We start from the raw sequence: 25,133 nt of genomic DNA, 5'->3' as shown, positions 1-25,133 counted from the left end.
TGGATGGATTTTCCCTTGTTTAGATCAAGACCAAACCCATGGACACAGGCCAGCAAGGCCCTGAGATGGCTGGAGATACTGTGACCCATGGGGGCCTGGAAAGGACCAACGGGGAGGAGGCCAAGTCCCTGCTTTCTTCTCCCGGGATCGGCTGCCTCAGCTCCCGTCCCCTCCCCGGTGGGTCTCTGCCATCGCTGGGCAGGGCACGGCCGGCTCAAACAATCAGACTTGTTAGGGTTGGAAAGGACCGCTGGAGATCTTCCAGTTAAACCTCATGGCAAGGCAGGGTCACCTCAAGCAGGTGATCCAAGAACACGTCCAGGTGGGCTTTTAATGTCTCCAGACAGCGAAAATCCATTACTGCCTCGGGCAGCCTGTTCTATGCTTGTTCCTTGTTTAATGCCCTACCAGCCTCAACGTAAACTTCTTCCTCACACTGAGATGGAACTTCTTATGCTTTCAGTTATGCCCACTGCTCCTCGCCGTCTCATAAGGTAACGCTGGAAAGAGCCTGGCACCATCCTCTTGGCACCTGCCCTTGAGATATTCATACGCATTACCGAGATCCCCTCTGTCTCCTCGGGCGCCATTTCGGCAGGCCCGGGCCCCCTCCTGCCCCTTCCCCGGGCCGGGCGGCGGCAGAGGGCGCTTGCCGGGGCGGCCGGGAGGAGGCCGGCAGCCGCAGCCTTATCAGCGCGCCGCAGGCCGGGCCGGGCCCCTGCGGCCGCGGCTTCCCGGCCCCCGGCCCATGGGCGGCGGCGGCGGCTCGGAGGCGCCTCCTCCTCCTCCTCCTGCCGCCGCAAACCCGCGCGGCGGGGACCTGCGACCGCAGCAGCAGCTCGGCTGCCGAGCCGGCCGCATGGCGGGCTACGCGCCGCGCCTGCCCTGGCTGCTGCCGCTGCTGCGCCGGGCGGCGCCGCCCCCCTGGGCTCGGGCGGCCGCCGGGCTCCGCGCTCCGCCGCGCCCGCCCGGCAGGTGCGGGGCGCAGCCCCCGCCGCCGCCGCCGCCGCTGCTGCCGGGCTCCCCGTGCTACCGCCGCTGCCTCCTCCCCGCCGCGGCGGCGGCGGCGGGCGGCGCCCCGCGCTCCCTGAGCACCGCGGCGGGCGCGGAGCCGCCGCGGGGGGCTGCGGGCGCTCCGCGGCGCTTCGAGGCTCGGAGGCTGCTGGCCCTGGCGCACCCCGAGCGCTGGAGACTGACAGGTACCGGGGCCGCCCCGGGGCTTTGCCGGAGCGGGAGGGGGCGGCGGGAGCCCCGCCCGGAGGGGCTGCCGGGGCCGGGGTGCGCGGCCGGGTGCGCCCCCAGAGCGGCCGCCGCCGGGGCGGAGGAGAAGGTCGTGTTTCCCTGGAGAACCGGCCCTGCTGGCACATCCCAGCACAGCGCGGAATCTTGAAGCGAGCCTTCCAAACGTGTGAAAAGCTAAACACATACATTCTCCCCCTTCTTCTCACTTTCCCATCTCTTGAGCGGTTGGTTTTTGAAGGGAAGGTAAAAGTTTTGGAAGTTGACAGAACTCGGTTTCCTTTTTTAATGCCTCTGTGCGTGTTCGGCGCTGGCTTCACAATCTGCCTGGAATAAATTTGGGCCCAAGTCTACAGGAAATTAAGTAAAAAGGGGAACCTGGTGCTTTTATATTTTGAAAGTAAATTGGAATTCTCTCCCCCAATATTTTTTTTTTCTTAAAACTTTAGTAAGGTGTTTTGAAAATTGTTTATCTTTTAGTGCCTGTGTGGTGAAACCAAAACGCCATGGTTGTATAAATTACACCCTTAGCATTGATATTTTCAACAGATTATAAACGAACTTTTCTTGACATTGCTTCTTCTTCTTATGAGTTAGTATGATAATAGCTGTTGATAAGAAAACAACGTCAAGTTATTACATGCTTTGGGTTTTTTAAGGCTTCTTTATTGGCAGACAGCATGTGCACTGTCTCATGGGTGAGAGGCCTGTAGTCCTCTGTAAAAATTTAGGTACTTCTCGTGGAATGGGTAAATGGTGGTTGAGAGGAGAGGTGAGATAGCTAGTCATATGAAGAGGTGGTTTGTGGAACACCAAACACTTTGCACAAGATTTTATTCACAGTGGGTATTTACTGAGTTTCATTACATGTTGGTATTATATAGCCAACATAATTTGGATCCAAATGAATGTTTATAGATTTTAGACTACCTGCTGGTTTTACAATGAAGTTTTAAAAGTCTGTGGTTTTCCCATTTAAATTTAATCAAGTAAATAAATCAGTTATTTTAAGGCTGACTTTTAGGACCCAAGGCTTCTAAATAACTGAAAATTTAATTTAGTTCACTTTACTGGGCGCTCACTGCCGGCTTGTTTATCACAGGCAGGGTATGGTTGGTTGTAATTGTGTTTTGAAATAGAACGAGGTATCCTTAATCTGTGCAGTCTGCTGATAGTTTTATCTAAGTAATCAGCTATCACACTTACTAAAACCCAGTTACATGCTGTTTTGTCTTTTGAGATAACAAAATGGCCTGAATTAAAGTTAAAAAACCCCTAACACAGCAACTTGATGACGTCTAGTCATGAGGATGGAAAAAATATGGACATGTAATAACTGCTTTTCAGTGTTCAGTCAGTCTTCATTCTGGGAGAGGAGTGAATTTATGTAAGGTTCTTTTTTATTGACACCCTGCTTAAGGGGAAAGTTGTAGTTAAGTTGTAATTATGTAGGGTGATGGAAAAGCTAACAGAGAAAATGCTTTTGGTCATTAGAGAGTGCAGGGATAACAAATACGGGTAAAATGCATTGTAGGTGGTTCTAGAGAAATTGCATCTACCCATTGTAGCTAAAATATGTTAAAATGTGTTGCATTTTCTTCCTGTTGCAGCTTTGTACTGAGAAACTAGTCCTTAAAAACCTAGTATGTCTGGGTTTGCCTCATTCAAAAAAAGAGGAAGGTTAGTGGTTTCACTGTGTGAACCAAGGGTAAAACATTTAATTTCCTCTTCAAGTCCATATAACCGTTAAGCAAATGCTGTGAGATCTCTTCAGAGGTCTACAGGTGCTGTTTAGTTCTGCAGGAAGGTTGAGTTCTTCCAGATTTTTTATATTTTACAGAACCAGTGGCTGGTACCATAGGAGTGTAGGAGTACCAGTATGGAGTGCTGTGCCATCTTTTGTGACATTCCACATGGCACAGGAGTCGTGGGGGTCTGTCTGCTCCTTGCAGCTGGGAGTTGAAATTCCCAGTTATGGGACAGTGAGGACAGTGGGAACAGAGGATGATTCATGAGGAAATTGAGCAAGACTAGCTTCACCCATCTTGGTGTGCTGGGGAAGTGGTGTCAGCTGATGAGGTGCAGGTACAGAGATGAAGGTGACCCACTCCACTTGTGATGGGTACCACAGGAGAAGGTCCCATCTTGCTCTGTGGAGGACCTCTTCACCATCCAATGGCTCAGGAGGAAGCTGTGTGCTCTGGCCCATACTTCCCGTCTGCACCTCTTGACCTCTTGCAGAAGGAGCTTCTGACCCTCTGGAGGCTCCTGGGAATGAAAATAAACGTATCAAATGTCATACTTTTTTTTTTTTTTTTTTTTTTTTTTAAGTATCAATGTAATGTCTTCAGTGTCCAGTTACTTCTACAGCGGAGTAGAGCTATGAATATATGAATATATTTTAAACGGGACATGTGTGTTAAATTTTGTTGTTTGCAGTTGAGTGGTAAAAAGAAGCCCAAGTACTATGGTGGGAATCCACTCTGTTAGTGACCATAGTTTTGTGTAGTGATTAGGAATTTGTAAATCCCGTAATACCTCCCAGGTTTAACAAATGAGAGAAGTAGTTGTAGGAATTCTTTAGCTGATCTGGTGTAGTCAGGTAAGATAAACCTGCATCTTCAGTTAAATTCAGTTCCTGGGGAAGAGGACAGGGCCATAGTTGGAATTATTAAATCCTGCTCTTTGTGTGTGAGAGACCACAAAAATGTCTTTGCAAAATGGTCCCTTTTGTATCCCCCTGCCTCCTTGTTTCTCCCCGTGAGAATCTGTCTGTTGCACTTTATCCAAACCACACTCGAAGGAAACAATAGCTGTATTGAATTGTAAAGTAAGCACAAGGAACTCTGAAATTTTTAAGCCCATAACAAAGTGTGCCCTTTCCCTCCATAAAACTTTCTGTGCACTGAGTGGGAAGGTTTGTTTTGTACATAGGTCTTCTTTAGGGCATTCAAGAAATGTTATTTCCTAAGTTTTATTTGATAATTTTTTGCAAGTTTGTAATAGCTGCTTTCCTATGGATTAAAATTTCAGTTAAGTCAAAAGAGCGAGCACTGCCTTATTCCTAATTGGATTTCATTTTACTTTAAAATTACACCAGGTGCACTGATTTTTTTGGAAGGCAATTCTTGTGGTTTTAAAATCATAATTCCTATATGTATATATATGTAGAGGTAACTTACTGAGTGTTTTCTCATGTGCAGTGCACCAATAAAATACAGGCTAGGTGCTTTTTGCTGTTTCTCCCACTAGTGTTCTGATTTTTTCGATGTTTGCTATGAAACTCACAAATGTCCAAGCAGCCTTGTAGCTTTATCACAAAAGTGAAAGTTGGTTTTTCTGTGCCTAATTGGTGGCCGTTGTTTATTTTAAACTGGTGGTGAGCTGTTAACGAAGCTACTTAAATAAGATATTGCAGAAACAGTAGCTGCTTATCACTGTGATCAGTTAGGTGCTTAGACCTTCATTTCCTTGGGGAATGTTGTTGCTGCATTATTTGTGTGAACTGTGGAGATAGAAGGAGTCATAGCTAGGTTGGTCTGACATAAAGACTGTCTTCTATACAAAGTAAATATGAACAAGTTAAATGTTTTACTGTTAAATGCCCGATAAAAAGAAGCCATACTCTCTCCTCTAAACTTAGAGTTATTCTGTTACTTTCTTGCATTTTGTGAACTTTTTTTTTTTTTTTTTTTTCTAAGCACAGTAACACAGTTGCTCTTAACAATGTAAGGAGGGTAGTTCTAAAAGGCTCTTGCATAATAATAGATGTTCGGATGTCATGTATGAATTTAAAACAGGAAATCACACCACTCATACCTAACCTAGAACTATACAGAAGTGCTCACAGTGTACTCTGGAAGAAGATTTTTATCTTGTAGTATTTGCTGAGCTGACTCTCTGCAGGGTTGATACCTCAAAATATTGTGGACCAGGGTCCACCAAAAGAAAATGAACTTCATTTGACCAACAAATATAAAATTTACCAGTGCATCTTAGACCAATAAAAAAATAACTGAAGAGCCCAATTTTCCTGAATGAACATGGTAATGTGGTAGGTTTTATTCATCACTCCACATGCCTTTGTGGAACGCTAGTGTTAAGCTTAAAAATTTCCCACATATTAAATAAAACTGCACAGATAACTGGTAAAGTACAGATTTCAAACAAATTCATTGTTACTGGTAGAAGGATGTTTCTCAAAAATTTAAAGCTTTGCTTCTGACTCATCAGCCTCCCATATTCAAATGAGACCAGTACAATACCTAAAAGATTTCAGGAGGTAACACTCATAGCTTATGGAATAGTAAAAACCAGCTACTGTGACGTGTTGCTGGGTTACTGTGCACTGCCAGCTCTCATCAATACCTCATTTTTCTGCCTTTCATCCCTGATTGGCTTGTATTGGTTTAATTCACCTAATTTAAAATCCTTATGTATTTGTCTTAAAAATAGCCCCTCACCAAACAGGCTTGCGAGTATTCTGTCTTCATACACTTCCACATACTATACTGGATGAGAAAGGTGCTCTGGTAGGAACTAGCAAAACTAGAAGCATTCACTGTCTTGGTGTTTGTATGTGTAGAAAATTAATTTATGACTCTTTGGAGTCACTTTGTCTGCATTCTGAAGAGAGGTTTCTGATGGCTCTGCCTAGTTATTGCTTGTAAATATCGTGTTTATCAGTTGGCAGCCTTGTCCTCCAAGGAAGTTGCAGGTTTGCTGTCAAGAAGCAAGCCCATGTTAGCCTTAACAGAGACTGTGTTGATCTTAATAGTGATAAAGGCATCACTTTGTGCAGCAATCTGGATTTCTGTGCAAGCAGACAAGCAAAATGTTTGCCTATAGTGTTTCCAAGAGGGTTGCTCAACTGCTGCTGCAGCCAGCTTTCCTTGTCATTGCTCTTGTTGCCACTTTGAAGTCCTGATCTGCCTCACATTTTCTGTATTGTCATCTCATAACCTACAAAAAAAATTACTGTAAAAAATAAACGGGTGTGTTTTGGAAGCTTTGTTTGATGTAATTTTCTGAGTAACAGAGTAAGCCATGTGAACCTAATACTATAGAGTTTACTCTGACCTTTTTTTTTTTTTCTATCAGCAGCAACCTTCAGTGTCACTGAAGTGTCTTCATATCTGGTTGCTGAACACATCGAGCTCCTCCCTTAGCCAGTTATCACCATGACAGCTCCTTTGAAGGAGGCAATGCAATAAGTGTTTGCTGGTTCCTATTTTGTCAACTAGTCAGCATTTTAAAAGAAACAAAAAAGGGCAGCCACTTGGCAACTGTGCTATTTTCTAGTTGGTCTGCTGGTATAATTAACATGAGAGTTTCAATTAGGGCACCTTATTTTGCATGTGATTTGTGATTAAATTAATAAAGATATGTGTGTTGCTTAGTTCAGTATTTTTCAGTTTGCTTTAGGTACTAGTATCTGCTCTTCATTCAGTTAAGGCTGTTGGGAGTAATTACGGTGAAACCCATGCAGTTTGATTGAAGAAGAGCTGAAGATGAATTCAAGCCACTGGACAGAAACATGTGGGGGGTTTAGCTATACAGTCCTCTTCCTTCTGTGAATATTTACATCAGCAGTTCAATATGTACTGTTCCATCCATAACTAAGAAATTGTCTGGACTAATGGAGACTGAGCTGCCATGCAGTACTGTGCTCATAATCAGTGCTTTTGTCCATCTCCAGCTGCCTTGGAGACCAACCAGCTCTTCCTGACAGGATATAACCTGGATTTTGTTGGATTTTTCCCTGCTGCTTCACAGCTTGAATACGCCAGTGCTGCCAGCCTGTTAGTAAGGTCATCCATGAATTTTTAGCTAATATGTAATATCCTTATGAGAGATGCCTATGGCATAGATCAATAAGTTTGCACCAGAAAGTGTTTCACTTTATCCTCTGGTTTCTTACAGTTTCTATACCTTCAAGTTAAAGATCCAAATCCTGTATCTTTCACACACTTGTTGGCCTGACTGTAACACAAGGGAAAGACTGCAAACAAATCTTGACTAAGAAGCACAAGGCTGCAGCTATGCATTTTTTGTATTCTGAATTCTTCCTTATAAGTACACAGCTGTATCTGCACTTCAAGTAAAAACTGAAAGAAAGCTTTCCACACGTGTGTGAAGGTGGTAAAGGCATCAAACCATCTGTATCAGGTGTTAAAAATACTGCTTACAGCATTGTGCAATAGGGAGGCTGGCTGTTGTCTTTGTCATAGAAGTGATACAAGAAGCTCAGTAGAATGAAACTAAACTTCAGGACTTTCAGCACTGTATATTTTTGTCTTCAAAGGCATTATTTGCTAGTAGTTTTGCAGCAATCCTATGAATGGTTGCTTGAAGTGTGTGGTTGCTTCTTGGAAAATGATGCTATATAAATGTAATTGTTTGTTGTGGTTCGGTGGTTTTCATATCAAGTTTGTCCAGTTTTCAATTAAGATGTGGATTTTTCTAGCTCTCAGCCTTCCAAGCTTGGCTTGCCTTTTTAGAATTAAACTGTGTTCTTGGCTCAAGAAATTTTTTTGCAGGTTTAAGTTCAAAAGGCTAAGTTGTGGTCCAACGTGATTTTCATACTTTGTAATACACCTTCAAGAAGCTACACAGGCTGTTCCATGGGTGGTCCTGCAATTAGAATTCAAGAGCTCTGCTCATCAGCAAATGTACTTCTGATTAAGACTTACACTATTTCTTTTTTAGACCAACAATAGTAAAGAGTAAAACCAAATGAATGTTTATAAAATTTATCAATCAAAAAGAAATGAAATTTGGGGTTTTTTTGTTGTTGTTTCTGGTTGTTTGGGGGGTTTTTTCCCAATAAAATTGCATGGCTACATGGTTCTCAGATCAGATCTTTGTTTCAGTCCATTTCAGTTACCTCAAAAACAGACAAATGGAAGCTTCCATACAGTGACAAGCATGAATAATAAAATCCAAACCAAACAGGAGTTGAAGGATTTTGTGTGAGAATTTGGTAACTGTTAATACTCTCTAAGGGTAACACCTGTGCAAAGTTAACCTTTTTGAATGGTGCTGTTGAAGATTAGACAAGAGAAGTGATTCCAGGACTGTGACTTATGCAGAAGCTTTTTAGAGTCTTAAAATGTGCCTTGCCTGTGTTAATTTATACAGTGGCTTAAAATACTCCATTCAGAACTGGGTATAAAAGAGTGCTGATTATTTCAATTGGCACTTGCAAGCTTAATGGAAGTTTCAAGTGAAAAATCATTTCATTTGTAGTATTAACGATCTTCTAAGTTCAGAATAACTTTCCTTTTTCTTGTTGATTTGCAGCTGCTGTTGGCTTTCTGGCAGTTTCCAGTGTCATTACGATGTCAGCCCCTTTCTTTATGGGGAAAGTTATTGACATTATTTATACAAATCCCAGTGAGGATTTCACTGACAGCCTGACCAGCCTGTGTGCCTTGCTGAGCGGAATCTTTTTATGTGGTGGTGCTGCTAATGCTACTCGTGTCTACCTCATGCAGACTGCAGGTAAAAACAGAAGCAAAAGTGGTACTGAGAGTCATCTTGTTTTTCATAGAGTCAGGATATCTAATGATCTTAAACAAGTTCTTTGCAATAGCCAAGAGATGATTTTGGAATTGGTAGCTTTTTTTAACCAGAGGAAAGATAAACTAATAGTGCAAAGCTAAGTGTGCTGGAATGATTGCTCATTTTTAATTGCTGTTAGGTGAGATCTTAAAGATCCCATCTAACACATCTTACCAGACTCTCTTCCCTGTAATGCACCTCGTTCAGTGCTGTGCAGTCCTGTGATTTTTATATTGTTTCTGTCTGTGCAAAGTCTCTGGTGTCATGCTTGACTAACTTATGTTTTTGACAGGACAAAGAATTGTGAAACGTTTGAGAGCAACCATGTTCTCCTCTATTGTGAAGCAAGAAACTGCTTTCTTTGACAAGACCAGAACAGGAGAGCTGATAAACCGCTTATCTTCAGATACAGCCCTTTTGGGCCGCTCAGTGACTGAAAACCTTTCAGATGGGCTCCGGGCAGTAGCACAAGCATCTGTGGGAGTTGGAATGATGGTATGGTGGTCTCTTACTTGCTTGACACTTGTAGTTTCACGTTTGTTTCAGTTCTATAGGTGAGTGTGAGCCAGTCCAGGAACAACTGTGTCATCTTGGGTACAAGCGTATTTCATTGGTAATCTACAGCAGATGCAGAGATTATTGCAATAGGTGATGTGCCTGTAGCCAGCCACTTGATGTTTACTCACAGGCAAAATTTGGAGGATGATGGATTGACATTAACTCCTGTTGCTACCCAAAGTTATCATGCAAAATGTAGTAGGTAAATCATTGAATTCCATTCTTACCAAAGACACTAAAACCAGTGGTAACATTCCCATGGTTGTAGGTAAAATATAGTATGAAGGGCCTGACAGAAAATCATTAAAGTTGGTTGATTCTGGTTAAAGCCTAGGTGAGCAAAGGCAGCACTGCATGTCTAATTAATGCTGAGGACTTTTACAAGCATTAGTCTTTCTGCTTTAGTCTGTCAATAAAGAATATGTTTATGTAGGAACCTTGTTAATGAAGACTTCAGTTCAGGGCATCTGTTAATATTCCTTGGTGGTCAGTTGGATTACATGAACATCTGACTTCTCTTGAGGGTTTTTTTTTTTGGTGGCATTAATTTTTTTTACTTGTGCATTGCTTGCAATTATCTCAAATGAAGGTGTAGTAATTTCTGATGCCTACCTGGTGTTAAAAACAGACAGCAAATAGTCTCCTCATAAAAATAAGTATCCAATATTGTCATTATTAGAATCTGTTAAGAGTTTCCTCTCTGAAGCTTCAAAGCTTTACTCTTTTGTCACTCATAAGGACTGGTGATAAGAATGGCTTTCTGTACTCTCTTATGAAGGGAGTCTAAGGTTTTATCTTACCATAGATAAAATGAGATAACTTTATAAAATGCATTCTGCTCCAAAATACTGCCATGAGATGGTTGTAAAGGGTGGACTATAAAAGCTTGCCAAGAAAAGAAGGAAGATATTATTATGAAATAAGTATAAAGCCTGTCAATTATGTTGATTTTGAATCTTTCTGGAGATCTTTGTTTTTTTCAATACAGAAACCAAGTTGAAATTAAAACACATTAGGTCTAGTGTCAGTAAATCTTATGAAGAGAATCTCTTTAGGTGTTTTCATGATGATCATTACAAGCAATAAGTTTTGCAGCAATAAATTAAATACCCTGTTCCGCCCATTTGTGGGTGCTAGGGAGTACTGGTGACTCCATCTGTTTGTTCCTCAGTTACCCAGAAGTACTGTATGATATTTCTCAGAGTTTCTGTATTACGCCATCTATTTAATAGTTGTGAAAGCGCTTTAGAAACTGTGTAATAGCTTATATCTTTCAGCATCCCCAGAGATTTCCTGGTAGGCCTGTTCACTGGCAGGTTAGGATGCTTGACTAAGACCACACAGTGAGCCAGCAAGAAAGCTAGAAATTAAATCCAGACAGCTTTGTTTATAGTCCTTTGTTCTAACCTCCCAAATGCTGTGGAAGAATGGATATTTTGCCTGGGAAACAATTAAAACATGAGAAATGAAAGCATGGCAGCACTAAATCCCTACTAGTTTTAGAAAAGTAGCTAGGGAAGTTGCACTTCAGTAGTCCAGGGATTATTTTTAATCCGAATGCTAAACTCTGACAATACCTTTTTCTTCTAGTTTTTTGTTTCCCCTAGCCTTGCTGCGTTTGTTCTGAGCGTTGTGCCACCCTTGGCTGTCCTGGCTGTGATTTATGGCAGATACTTGCGAAAGCTGACTAAAATGACTCAAGACTCTCTTGCAGAAGCAACACAGGTAACCTTTCTAGTTAACTTTAAAGTTGCTTTAATGTATTTAGGTTAATATCTCTAAAGATCTTACAGATCTCTTGAAGACAATTGTACTATTAGTTCTGACACTGTAGTTTTGCACCTGAGTAGTGTGAAAGGTAAATGTCAGTAACACTTATTCACAGGTCTCAAAAACAACCATGCTTCCTTTGTCCATAACAATATACTACAGAGATATTAGGTCTTGAGACTTTGGAAATGTAAGAAATGATAAGGAGCTTAGCCTTTACCTTTGTGAGAGCATAAAAAAAATCAGCCTATGGAGTCCTGTGTAAGTTGGTACATGGATTTGAAAACCACTTTCCTTGGATTTGAGCTTGAAGCTATCAGGAGCATTCTAGATGAATGCTTCTTTGCTAGCAAGTCTGTCCCTGAAATGCATCCCTGATGCATTGCTGTCAGCTCTTAAATGTTTATGGGTCCTGTTTTTTAAACATTTTCCTTAAAGGCTTAGGGTGGGGAAACATTATAAATCATAGAAATATAATTAGGAAAATTCTAGTTTAAATAGTAACAGTTGTCAGCTGTTACAGACTTGGGATGTCCTTTGTAGAACTGTGCAAAAGGAAGATTAGCCCTCTTCTGTTTGTCATCTTCAGACTGTGTTGGTGGGAAGCTCATGCCTTTGTAAGCCAGGTGTGGGACTTCATATGAACAAGCAATTGTTGTGTTCCATTCTAATTTTCAGGTTGAATGGGAGATGGAAGAAGGAGATTATATTTTTGTATCACACTTTTATTTATAAAAGTGGAAGTTTTTTTTTTCTAAGACCATCACAATGTCCATTAACAACTTAGTGTAACTAGTTACAATTGAGGTATTTTAGAATTAATACTTTGCTGTTTAGAAGTTAAAACACTGAGTTGAAATGAGACATTAGTAGTTGGGCTAAATTGATCCCCAGCATTGCTTTGATCAAATAAGTGGAATTGTTTTAGGAAATAACTGCAGGCTTTTTTGCATGACTGAGTATGGAACAGAATATTCTTTATTTTTTCCCTTCCCACGTTGTTACTGCATATTGTGAATAGTAACTTCCCTATGAGTGTTGTTCACACCAAACTTTTTCACCCTACTTTTATATTTTTCTGTCTCTGCTAGCACTTAAAACAATCTTGAGGTGTTTTTTTTTTTTTTTTTTAACTGCCTGGGCATGCAGTTTGCTTTTAACTTAATAGAATTTTTAAAAAAGGGGGTTGAGGTGGGGAGAGGAAGGCATGAGAAATTTTCCAGTGCTATCCAAAGACATGTAGATGAGTGAAGTGATATAGGTTTAACTTCAGGTGTTCTGTAATGTGAGAATTTCAAATTGTGTGTCTCTGTGGTTCTGTTTTGTGCTTTACTTCAATGCAGTTAGCTGAAGAGCGGATCGGAAACATCAGAACAGTTCGAGCTTTTGGGCAAGAAGTGGCTGAAATGGAGAAGTATACAAATAAAGTGGATTATGTGCTACAGCTGGCTAAAAAAGAGGCACTAGCTCGGGCAGGCTTCTTCGGAGCTGTAAGTAGATTTAATGAAAATAAGCCAACCATGTTATGCAAAGTGTCAATTATTTTAAAACTCCCGACAATACTTAAAAATCTGCAAGTAAATGATTGAGAATAAATTGAACCTACATAAAACTGTGGGAAGACTGGACTTAAATCAGTCTAAATTGCTGTGAAACTGCATCTCAAGATAAAATGGTATGATAAAGTCACTTTAAAGCTCTATTTCTGCACCACACCCCATAGCTGGGGACTGCTTATCTGAGGCTGCACTTTCTATTCAAGGAATTAAACCAGTGGAAACCTTCTCCTACCCTGAGCAGTTACAGTTTTGGCTCCCTGGTGAGAGGAGCATCAATGCATAGGAAGGTGGGGAGTGCACAGGTAGGGGAGGGAGCTTTGGATTTTTCCATAACTGTTTGTCTAATTGAACTCTAAAACTGGAACATAACTGCAGACGAACAATTCTTCCTTGGTAATGATGGTTGAGAATAATGTTTAGTGTTCCTTTCCACCTTGGGGAAAAAAAAAAGGCAAAAAAAGAGTTGCTTGCTTTTTGAGCACTTGTTGGATAGCACAGTGCCACTGGATGTCTGGCTGGCTGTTGGCTGACTCTGTGTTAGAATTGTTGAATTTGCAGTCCTTCAAAAGCCTAGATACCTACAGTGTGAGAGTTCTTTTCATTACAAAGAAAGTTCTGAAACAACAGTTTAGAGGATGAAATTCAAGACGTATGTGACATAATCTACCTCTTCCTTTTTTCTTAGACTGGCCTTTCTGGGAACTTAATTGTCCTCTCAGTGTTATACAAAGGAGGATTACTAATGGGCAGTGCCTACATGACAGTTGGTGAACTCTCATCTTTCCTAATGTATGCTTTCTGGGTTGGCATAAGCATTGGAGGTATGGAATGAAAAATTACATTTTCTTCACTTCAAAGCATTACAGTCATGATAGGGGTGGGAGGGAAGAAGCTCTTAAAAAATCTGACTTTCTTAAAAAGGCTTCCAAATGAACTTCTCAAGAAATCATAATTACTTTTTTCTGAAGAGATAATGAAAATAATAATCTATAACTTAATATAAGCCTTCTTTTTCCCCAAAAGAAAGGTCTTTTTTTTCAATTTGCACATGTGACAGTATATATTACTTTAATTTTCTTCAGGTCTAAATTAAGATACTTGCTGTATTGTGTAAAGCAATAAAATATGTGGGTCTGTGTTAAGCATACTCTATTTAGAAAGGCATGTAACATTTAGCTGTAATTCAGTATAGAGTGTCCTCAGCTGGAAGAGTAAACAAAGTGCCAGCAGAATACTGCACTTGGTGCTAACCTTCTGGCTTTCCTTTCTCACTGACTCCTCCTGGAAGCTCACACTCTGTAATCTTCTGGCCCAGCAACAAGCTGTTCATCTTTTTGACAGAGCTGTCTTCATGGCTGCATACAGGAAAAAAGGAAGATAAGTTGCTCAGAAGCTCTACAACTTACTGGAAGCCGCCTTCTTTAAAATGAGCCTGTTACTCCTGATAGACTAGGAGGGCGATGCAGCTTGCCTGTATTTTTCTTTTTTAAGACTAGGCCTGATATCACAGGGAGCACAAAGATGTGCTTGAGGGCAAAATTTAACAAACCTGCTTCCCTGTATATCAAAATTCCAGTGGCACCCATTCCAACTACCAGCCCCATTTCTTCTCTGCTTCAATCGTTGAAGTTTGGTCAATGGAGAGATACCTGACACTTTGAAAACAAGGAACAAACTATTATTAAATAAAAAAAAAGATTAGAAGCACTGCTAAAAATACCATTGAATTAACTTTTATTTGCTATAAAAACATATTTTTAAATTCTAGTTCAGATTATTGTAGAATGTAGTTCTGCACAGAGCTCATTCTCATGGGGGCTCTGAAGCAGAGGTATCTTGCTGCAGGAGGCCTGTCTTCCTAGATGCCTACAAGACATATAAATCTTGTAAGTGCTAAGTCTGCTCTGTGCATGTCATCAATACATATAGGAGTCAATGCAACAACTGGGAAGTTCACTGCATGATCTGACTTAGCCCCTCTTTGTTGTAAGTTTGCCGTGTTTTCTTCCAAACATGGAACACGGGTTATGAAAAAGAAAAGCATTTTCTAATTTGTATTTGCAGCCTGTATTATATAATGTTTTTTTAGGAGTGGTTGTGAATTTGCAAACCTCAGTGTTTGAGTTTGAAGTTGCTCTGTGAGGCTTATGCCTTCCCCTGCCATGCTCTGCTCTAGGATGTGATGCTTTGGCTCTTTTTTCCCAAGCAGACAGCTTCTCACCATAGTTAGTGTTGCAAACTTTCAGATAGTCCTCAGCAGCAGCATGATGAAACACCCTGCCTACACTTACAGACTTGTGACCTTGAGCTGAGCTTCTTGCTCTGCAAAAATAAACCACTAAATCCATTATATAAATATATTTAGATATGTATATTTTTATATGCACCTTAGTTTTTCTGCCCTGCTGAAATAACTCTTAACACTATAAGCACTTTACAGCGTAAGTATGTTTATTCTGTTGGAATTCAAAGATCATGAATTCAAAGAAATCGATTTCTTTCTTTTGAAAGGCACACAAAAATTTAAGGAATTGGGCATTTTGTATCTATGTACTGCTCCATTTTTAGTCCTGTGTTGGTTTCTGTATTTATGTCAGCTGGAAAGCCCTTCAGCCAAGCTACCTTCAAGATGATTCAAATAGCTGTGAAGAGCTGGGACCCAGTACTATGTGCAGGCCTTGTGCTTAGCTTTTGCTTTCTCCAGTACTGTTTGAAGTACTCTTGCATGGGAGACACATTTCTTTCCACTGTCCACTCTCCACACACCTTCTCAAGCATCACTTCAGCCTTAGGTTTTGTGCCCTTTCTCTGCTGTGGCTGACTCGGTCAGCTTCTCCTGTATTAGTGTAAACCTATCTGACAGAGAAGAGCATTCACAATGCTCAGTTCTACTGAATGATTTGGGAATGTATCTGGTTGAGTGCAAAGCCATTTTCCTAAAGTTGGATGTTGTTCTTCCTCACAGGTGGATGAAAAAGGGCATACATAAGCTGAAGTGTATTAACATTTTCTTTTCTTCAGAGTGATTTGTTTTACAGATATATTAAGAATGAATAAGGGTTATTGGCATTGTTCAAAGGAGACTGGATAGGATTTAACATGTTTAACGGTTTGTTGGAATAAAACTACACGTCTGATCCTTCAATGTTGCTGCTGAAAAGTATAGTGCTAATTTTATCTCTTCTGTGTCTTCCATTGCATCTGGATGCATAATACTCTTCTGCTTTTTTTTTTTTTTTTTTTTTTTTTTTTTTAGGTCTAAGTTCCTTTTATTCTGAGCTAATGAAAGGACTAGGTGCTGGTGGACGTCTTTGGGAACTTATGGAAAGGAAGCCTCAACTTCCATTTAATGGTGGGTTCTTGGTCTGTTACTATTTAAAGGTTGATTTTCTCTTATGGGTCAGCAATACTTTAGAAGGGTGTGTGTAACACTTAAAGGTAGTACTGACTTACATTCTCTTCAAAGAAACTAGATATAGTTATCATCCTTCTGACTTTACCTAAGTATGAAACAGATGATGAAAAAATCCTTTAATAAAAAACTTTAGAAGACAAAAGTTTGGCATATTTAATTACTTTTGGTTTAATTATTTTTTATTTATTTAATTCAGAATATGATTTTAAATCATATTACTTTCTAATTTATGTGAATGAGGTCATGGTTATTTCTAGCTTTTTGGAATTTTCTTGGATTGGAATGTCATCACTACTTCCTCTTTGGAGTGAAGCTTTAGAGTGAAAAGAGTGGAAAGAAGAAAAAGGAGAGGAGAGAGGAGCTCTGAGATGTCTGTATCTCACATTTCCACTGAAAGGTTTACCGTGCTTATCTCTAATGACTAAGAAATGGTCTGAGAAGCTTTCAAAACCAGGTGGTTTTCATAAAGAGTATTGCAAGCTTAAACATTTCATACTGAGCCAGTGAAAATCAGCCCATAGTAAGATAAGTTGATTTGAGTCGTAGCTTGCAAACAGAGTTTGAGGACTTGCAGCAACACATACTAAACTGAATTTTTGAGTTGTTCTGCCATAGGAATCAGAGACTGAGGCATGACTGGGGAATAAAAGCAAGTAAAGTGTAGGGCTGATAGGAGGACTTCTGCTTCTTGGGATAGTGTGGATGTGCAGCTACAGCAGCTGTTGGTTTTTGAGTGGTTTGCACCTTTCTCCTTACAGTAATACTCCCACATTTCTTCCTTATTTGGGGGCAAGAGTTAATTTTTGCAGAACTCTGGTTGTTGCTGGTGACAACAAATATCTCCAGAACAAATAATAATGTATTTTTTCTTGTGTCTAGAACCCAAACAAGAGACAAGTATGTAGCTTTTAGATATATTTACAGTGATATATAGAGGAAGGACTTGTGGTAGCAGACTTCCTGTATTGCAGTAGATTCAGTGTATTGGGCCATGGATAGACTGTGCAATAACTGGAACTGAGACTTAAGATTAGTAATTACTTGCTACTGTGGTAATAATAAGGGTTATGCTGCTAACACAGGATTTAGCAAATACATTTCTTTTCCCAAAAGGAGGTTTACAGGCTGTTGTAGAAACATTACGATGTGTATGTCCATAGGTTAAAGTCAAGGAAGGAATCTGGAATTGTATGCTCTTGCCTTTTCTATTCCAGTGCTACTATCATTAAACTAAAAGACTGGAGAAGAAATGGAAACCTGGGAAAAAAAGAGCAGAGCTAGTGAAATCTTGATTCTTCCTGATGGGTGTCTTTGTTTCCTACCCACAGTTACTGTTTAACCAAATATTGGCACCAGCTACCATGTGCTGTGTCTGGCTGGGAGTTACTTGTGTGGTGCATCTGAAAAGAATTAAGAGTTTAAGCTGTGCTTCTCTAGCACAAACAAACATGACTCGGGTACTGCTCTAGTACTGCCAGTTTTCACAAAGTCTGTGGGAACTTTGTCTTTCGGGAATGCAGCCCCACAGTCCAATTAATTTGCTTTGTATGGATATGTGTAACTGGGTTTTAACAGGGCTTGAAGCAATTTTGTTTCTTTGTCTTAACTTATTTATCAGCTTTTTCTAGTAATGATATTCAGATACTTGTTTAAGTCAAATGCTGTGCTCCAGAAAGAAGCTGGTTTTATTTAACTTTGGTGGTGGTTCATTCACAATTCATGGTGGTTTCATTCATGGAAAATTTCACAAACTGAAATTTTTATTTCAGTGAACTAACTGTTGCCTAAGAGTTAGGCCTCTGATTGGTATTCGAATTTATTAAATATGCTTTCCACTGAAAGGAGAAAATAAAATTAAAAATTGTCTGTTAGTGCAACAAACCTAGCAGCAGCTTTATTCCAGTGACAGGAGCTGCTCTTGTTCAGAGAAGGGTGCTTCAGGTGACTTTTGTGGCTCGGTGAAAGGGCAATGAATGATTTGCAATGTTTATCTTTTTGTGTTCTATGGTAACGGGACTTTGGCCTTCTCCAATGCCTTTTTATTTCATTGGTCCTAATGGACAAAGATTAAATTGTTTATGGTATGTTCACTAATTCAGATAATTCTATGGGAAGTGATTGTTGTTAGTGGTTAGGTATTAGCAAGATGCAAATTCTCCCTCTTGCTGTAGGTAGCCTACAGGTTCAGTGCTGGTGAGCAACCTGAAATTGCATTCAGGAATGATTGGTATACCACACTGATTCTCTCATGGCTGAAACATAACCACTGTGCTCCTGAATTGTGGCTTGCATAGATTGAATGGAGAGATAGATATTTCTATTGAGTGTCTGTAAAACAAGTTCTAGGAGCACTGAGCTAATTTTTGTTTGAGTTCACATTTCTGTATTTTATTCTTTGTTATATAGAGGGAATCACATTAGGCAAAGATGTATTCAGAGGTGCTTTGGAATTCAAAGATGTTGAATTTGCATATCCAACACGTCCAGAAACATCAATTTTCAAAGATTTCAGCCTTTCCATTCCAGCTGGCTCTGTTATGGCTCTTGTTGGCCCAAGTGGTACAGGGAAATCAACGATTGTGTCCCTTCTCCTGAGGCTGTATGATCCTATCTCAGGTATGATTTGTTTGTTGCTCTCACTTGCAACAATTAGTGCTTTGCATCTCAGATAAACCTTATAAACAGTTGGGGTTCCTGTGCTTGAGGTCCATGTTTCTTTCTGGGGTGTATGGTTGCCTTGTGGTGGTGCCTGCAAAGCTTTGGATTTCTGATCTACCAATACAGTGTTTGATTCTCCGGGGTTGTCAGTCTCAGCTGTTCCTTCCCACTCTTTTCAGTATGTGTCAAACACACTTGACTTCATTGTTTCCTAACTTAAGGTACTATCACCGTTGATGGCTTTGATATCCGTCAGTTAAATCCACTGTGGTTCAGGACAAAGATTGGAACAGTAAGTCAGGTAAGGAAGAAAAAAAATCCAAGTGGATGAAATAATTTTGTGATCAACTAGCTTTTCCTCACTTTCCTTCTTTTTAAAAAGACATCATCTTGCTTCTCGGTGAAATCCTTCCATCTCACCATAACTGCTGCTGCACATGCTTTGCTCTAAAAATAAGTATTTAGAGCTAGTTCCAGTATCCTGTAGTCTGTTTTTACACAATCACAGAGATCCAAAATGTTAGTTTAGAAGAAAAGTGTGCATGTGGAGACTGGAAGGTAAGATGCTGTAAATTGTGTAGATATGACCAATTTAATGCTTGCTATAATTTGCTGAACAAAGTAACAAAAATCATTACACTTAATTACCTTTTGTATTGATGGAAGTCACACAATCTATTTTACACTACCATTTAAAAAGCTGACCGTCTGTGTTCTGAGTAGTTTCCAGGAAAACATGATTCCATTACGAAAGCATAAAAATACAGTACAGTTGGCACTTACTTTTATAGTGCCATTTTCATAGCAACCTCCAGACTCTGGAAGTCAGTGGTGTCTTAAAAATAAATTATTTCATCAATTAAAATGTTCATTCCCTCATCTCCCCAGATACTTCACAGTGCAATTAACAGTTAGGCTGATGTTCTGGTTAAAAGCATAAGAGTAACCACATATTTGTTGCATTTCAAAACAACTTCTTTACGTAATAATGCCACCAAAATATTTTGTGAAAAAATTATTTTCCTGTTGGCACATTAGCACTTTTCTTTTGAAAGAATCTATTTTGTTTAAATTACCAGCAGGAGGTCAATATTAGCATTCAAAGGACATGACTCTACTTTTTAAACCGTGCTCACTTACCTTGTTTCAGACATTTTCCCATTACACATCACTTGTCCTATTTCACAGTTTTCTGTTGCAAGCTTCAATACAAATTAAATGCATGTAATGCCATAAAATCTATGAAGAGATTAAGAAAGGAATCATCATTGTTGCAAATCATTGAATAGTTTGGGTTGGAAGGGACCTTTAAATGTCATCTAATCCAATCCCCCTGCATCAAGGAGAGACCTCTTCAACTAGGTCGGTTGCTCACAGCCCCATCCTTGAATGACCCTAGAATGACTCTAGAATGTTTCCAAGGCTGGGGCATCCACCATCTCTCTGGGAAATCTCTTCCAGTGTTTCAGCACCTGCATTATAAGAAAGTCTTCCTTCTCTAATCTAAACTGCCCCTCTTTTAGTTTAAAACCATCATCCCTTGTCCTATCACAACAGGCCCTGCTAAAAAGTCTGTTTCCATCTTTCTTAGAGCCCCCCTTTAAGTCCTGAAACACCACAATCAGGTCTCTCTGGAGCCTCTTCTTCTCCAGGCTGAACAGCCCCATCTCTCTCAGCCTTCCCTCACAGGACAGGCGCTCCATCCCTTCCATTATGATGATACGTGGCAAAGTACAAAGGAAAGGCTTTTGATGTCTGAATGTATAGCTCTACCTAAACTCTTCCTAAAATACTAGGAGTTGAGAGTTATGTTTTGCCCGTTAAAAAAGCAACTTAATTTTTAATTGGTTTTCACTGTCATTTTTGGTGTTAGGGGAGGAGGGTTTTTATTAGTCTTTAATTCAATTAACTCTAGCTTACATATTCTTTGTTTGGATGATATTGTAAGTGGGGTCTTGTAAGTGGGATTTATGTTATCTGACATAATGGATAATACATGCATACAATTACAGATCTACCATACTAGTTATGTGTTTGTATTTTTTAGGAACCAATTCTCTTCTCCTGTTCTATTGCTGAAAATATTGCCTATGGTGCAGAGGATCCTTCTACTGTGACTGCAGAGGAGATTCAGAAAGTTGCTGAAATAGCTAATGCTGCTAGCTTTATCAGAAATTTTCCACAAGGGTTTGACACTGTAGTTGGAGAAAAAGGCATTTTGCTTTCAGGTACGTCTTTATGCTGCTTATTTAAAAAATCTTGATGCTATTCATTGATGTAAAAATTCCATCATTTTTTTGTTACCACTGTTTTCTCCAAGCAGTAGCCTGCCATAAGTATTAAAAAAATCCACCCTTCACCTCCATTCCCCACTAAAGTACATGGGCCTAATTCTGCTCAGCCCAGACATTCAGTTAAAATTACCTGACATCTGTTTTCCTGTTTCAATTTCCTGATTCTTTTCCCCCAGGTGGACAGAAGCAACGAATTGCAATTGCTCGAGCTCTGCTCAAGGTAAGGCAGCACCCAAACAACTATTTTACTGCTTCTTGGGGGGAGGCAGGAAGGATTAACAAGGAGGAGGTATTTCAATGGGAGAGGTAAGAAAATATTTTAAAAAGGGAAAACTATCTTTTTTGTTAATGAAGTTTGAAAGGGCTGAGTGGCTTAACTAATGACAATTTACTTAATGTCAGTGCTTCTTCCTATCTTTCAGCCATGGGTTTTTTGATAGTTCTTGCCAGGACTGATGTTAAATTGTTGTGTAATGGCCCACTTCCATAAGATGAGGTCAAGGATGAAGGAAGACTTTAAGAATGTGGTGCTATTAAGTGCATATATGACACGTCTGTGTTCAGATCTCTCTCATTCATGGGTTTTTTTCTTTGGGTTGCAGTTTACTAGTACTTCAGAAGCCATGTATTAGCTTTGAGGGGAGGTGGCCTGAATTTGGGACATGGTGATATTTCAGGCACAATGTAGTGTCATGTTTTTCTTTGAAGATTAGTATGGTTCTAGTTTCGGGGCAGGTTCTGTGCTGCACAAATTTGAGGGGTCTTCTGAGGATGAAAACAACAGAGAGTTTGGTTCAGGGACAGCCACTGGGCCTTGCAGGGAGGCAGTTTGGTGCTGATGCTCAGCTGGCAGTTTTGGTCTTTGCTGAACACAGTTTACATTCATGGTAAGCCACACAGGTGTCTGTATCATCCTGTCATGCCCAGTTCTGCTAGATTAATAGGAATTCTATTATACCAGTTCTCTTTTACCACAAATGCTGAAAAGCTGATTGTATTTCAAGCCATGCATTTTATATGGTTCATGGGATTAAAGACTTTATTTTAAGGAAGTAAGAGTTTTAAAAAGTAAATGAGTAGTTGATATACTGGGATAGCTGGGGGTGCAATGGAGTCCCATCTGTCCCAGATAGAGTTTAAAGCTTTTACTTTCAACTTTATCAGGGAAGTTTGAGTTACTTTCTCTACTGCTATAAATATTCAGATCTTGTTTAGTTGTTATTATAACAAATTTTACTTTCTTTTTCAGAATCCTAAAATTCTTCTGTTAGATGAAGCAACAAGGTAAGAAGAAAAAGAAATAGAAAGTTAGAAATTATGTACCTGTAAAACTCAGATTTGGGAATTGCTCTCTCTTCTTTCTTTTTCTCCATGCCGTTATACATTATCTAGCCGCTTATTACTTTCTACTCACAAAAAAGAATGTGCCTTCTAGAATGTGGGACTTGGTTAGGAGACCTATAATAAAAGCTGTTTATGCAAAGCAGAAAGGATAGCTGGTACACTGTGATTTTTCATGGAGTTAAATTCATAATATGTAACATGATTTTGAAACATCTACTTTAGGCTTTTTTGTATCTTTAGTTTAAACTTAGATCCTAGTGTAAAAGGTGGGATTATTCTGCAGTGTACCTGGTTTTTTTTCCCCACTGACTTAATTTGGTGTTGTTTTTCCATGCTTATTTTCCCATATGAGAATGTAATGCCTGTTACTTGGATGTGAGCACTGAGCATGTTCACAAAACTTTCCTGCAGTTCTAGCAGTTCGTCTTCACCACAAATAGAGAGAGTTTGCAGTTTTTGCAAAATAAGCCTCATGCATACAAAACCAACCTGTCTTACAATAACAAATATCCTCCTCTCTCCCATGCCCACCCCATTTGTTACTAGTGCTTTGGATGCTGAAAATGAGTATCTAGTGCAAGAAGCTCTGGACCGGCTGATGGAAGGGAGGACAGTCCTAATCATCGCTCATCGTCTGTCTACCATTCAAAATGCTGATTTTGTTGCAGTCCTTGGCCAAGGCAAAATTCTTGAATGTGGGAAACATGAGGAACTACTAGCAAATCCAAATGGACTTTTCAGGAAACTAATGCAGAAACAAGCTTTTCTTCAGAATAGTGATGCTTTTGCATTAGATTTACAATCCAGAGAAAAGGATATATTAAAAGAAAATGTATGAGACAATGTATGAATAATGGAAATTTACAAAGACTATAACTTATGTTTCAGTTATGTAAAGTAAATGTTATATTTTTCCAAAATGTACAAAATATTCTTTTGAAACTTAAATGTGTTTAAACTTTTTATTGAAAGCTTTTTAATAACTATTGTAACTTTTAAAAATCTCTCTCACACTGAGATAATTTCAGTGCATAGATTTTTCTCCTTGTGTTACTTTGAGACTGCCTAAAATCTTGTTTGCTGTAATGCACTGTATGAAGATGTGCTCCATTCTCTAGTATGTTCAGTATTTTAAAGTAATTAAATTACAATCTTCATTTTCATATCATTGTCTCTCTCTTTCCAAGGAACTTTAGTGTTTTGTGCTTGTCAGTAGTCTTAAAATGCTGGAATTCAAAAATGCCTGGCACTAATACACTCTGAAAGTTCTGTCTGACTTCCACTGCACTGTCCTTCCAGTTACCATTTGTTCTGAAATGTGATCATCATGTGTTCTGAACTTCACTACGATCCCCATCTACAGTTCCTGTAGAGAATTACATATTAAAACATGTTAGAGAGTATGAAAGCATGAGTTGGAGGAAAGTTCTTTAATAAAACAACCCACCCAACGGAAAAAAAGGCAACCAAACATAAAACTGACTTTACATAAGGACAAAGGAAGTGTATTACTGTATGAAATCACATAGGAAAATCTAAAATTTGGATGCATTTTCTTCCCTTTTCTATTTTCCCATTTCTTTAGTTTCACTTCTTTTCTAAAATGACATCTGAAAGAACATGCCCTCCCATATATGTTTTCGTCCTTTTTTACAGGCAAAGTAAGTTTTGTATTGTTAATTAAAATTTCAGTGATAGAAATCATGACTTTTGCCTAACTACTTTATTAGAAAAAACTAGTAAATGGCCTTCTCAAGGACAACTAGTAAAATAGCAGCATTACATTAATTTGAATAACTGCAGGGGGATATGTTTGGCAGTGAAGAGTTTGCCTCATGTTTCTGATTGAAGAGTGTCTTTCAGTAGAATCTCTGAAGATGCAAAACCTCACAAGGAGATTTAAAAAAGCTAGAAACTTCCCAGGTCACATTAAAACTCATCTATGACTGAAAAACTTGTTGCTGGAAGACCTTATTTGCAACAGCTGAAATACCAAGTGCTGGGAAGCTTAAAAGGTTATGCATAAATCCCATTAATGACACCTTGTGAAATACAGTCAGAATATTAGAGAATGAAAATAAAATTACATCCAGATGTGATTTTAACTTCAGATAAAATTTGCCTAGAAGCATATGTTGTACTAAGGATATCAAAAAATACTCATGAGCCAATGTTTAGTTTCAAAGTTGAAACTTTGAAACTACTAATTAATGTATTTAGAGAGGTTTGCATCTTTAATCCTCACTCATGTCATTGCTCCTTACATGAGATCCAACGATCTCCTTTATTCCTGCATTTACACGGGTTACAGAATTACTTGCAACTGAACTGAATGTTTCATATCTTTTATTCATTAGTTGTCCTGGCAGGTATTGCAGCCCACAGAGAAGTGTGAGAAGCTACACAAAAGCTCTAGTCCACCAAAAGGCAAATGTTTGTCATAACACAGCGGTTAGCAGATTTTATTCTAGTTAGAACCATTAAAAAAACTCCTTGGTATATTTATGGACAGTCAAGAACAGGTTAAGTCTCTAATTGGTATCAGTACAAATTATTTCTGTGTCAAAAATGAGATGTGAACATTCAGTTGTATCTCTCTCCTGAAGATGGAGCTGTCACAGAGCTGAGACAGCAGAAGGAAGCCGACTAATTCCCTGAGGAAGTGTAGCTGCCTATAGATAGGGTTCAGTCAGCAAAACAATAACCGTTCATGCTGCATCATTTTAAATATTT

The 25,133-nt window shown here is 39.5% G+C and overlaps 1 protein-coding gene across 1 annotated transcript; it reads left to right on the top strand.

Moving 5' to 3' along the window:
• Positions 1–844: 844 nt before the first annotated feature.
• ABCB10 (ATP binding cassette subfamily B member 10) lies at positions 845–23,676 on the top strand. The gene is made up of 13 exons (XM_066315739.1): positions 845–1,199; positions 8,542–8,742; positions 9,095–9,297; positions 10,951–11,085; positions 12,474–12,620; positions 13,375–13,510; positions 15,946–16,041; positions 18,511–18,720; positions 18,984–19,063; positions 20,810–20,990; positions 21,233–21,276; positions 22,306–22,340; positions 22,947–23,676. Exons 1-13 carry the CDS (start codon positions 860–862, stop codon positions 23,236–23,238), a joined length of 2,100 nt encoding a protein of 699 aa, XP_066171836.1. The 5' UTR covers positions 845–859; the 3' UTR covers positions 23,239–23,676.
• The last annotated feature ends 1,457 nt before the right edge of the window (positions 23,677–25,133 follow it).

The sequence above is a fragment of the Sylvia atricapilla genome, chromosome 3 (assembly GCF_009819655.1).
Source record: "Sylvia atricapilla isolate bSylAtr1 chromosome 3, bSylAtr1.pri, whole genome shotgun sequence".
NCBI classification, from domain to species: domain Eukaryota; kingdom Metazoa; phylum Chordata; class Aves; order Passeriformes; family Sylviidae; genus Sylvia; species Sylvia atricapilla.
This window is presented reverse-complemented; position numbering and strand designations above follow the sequence as displayed.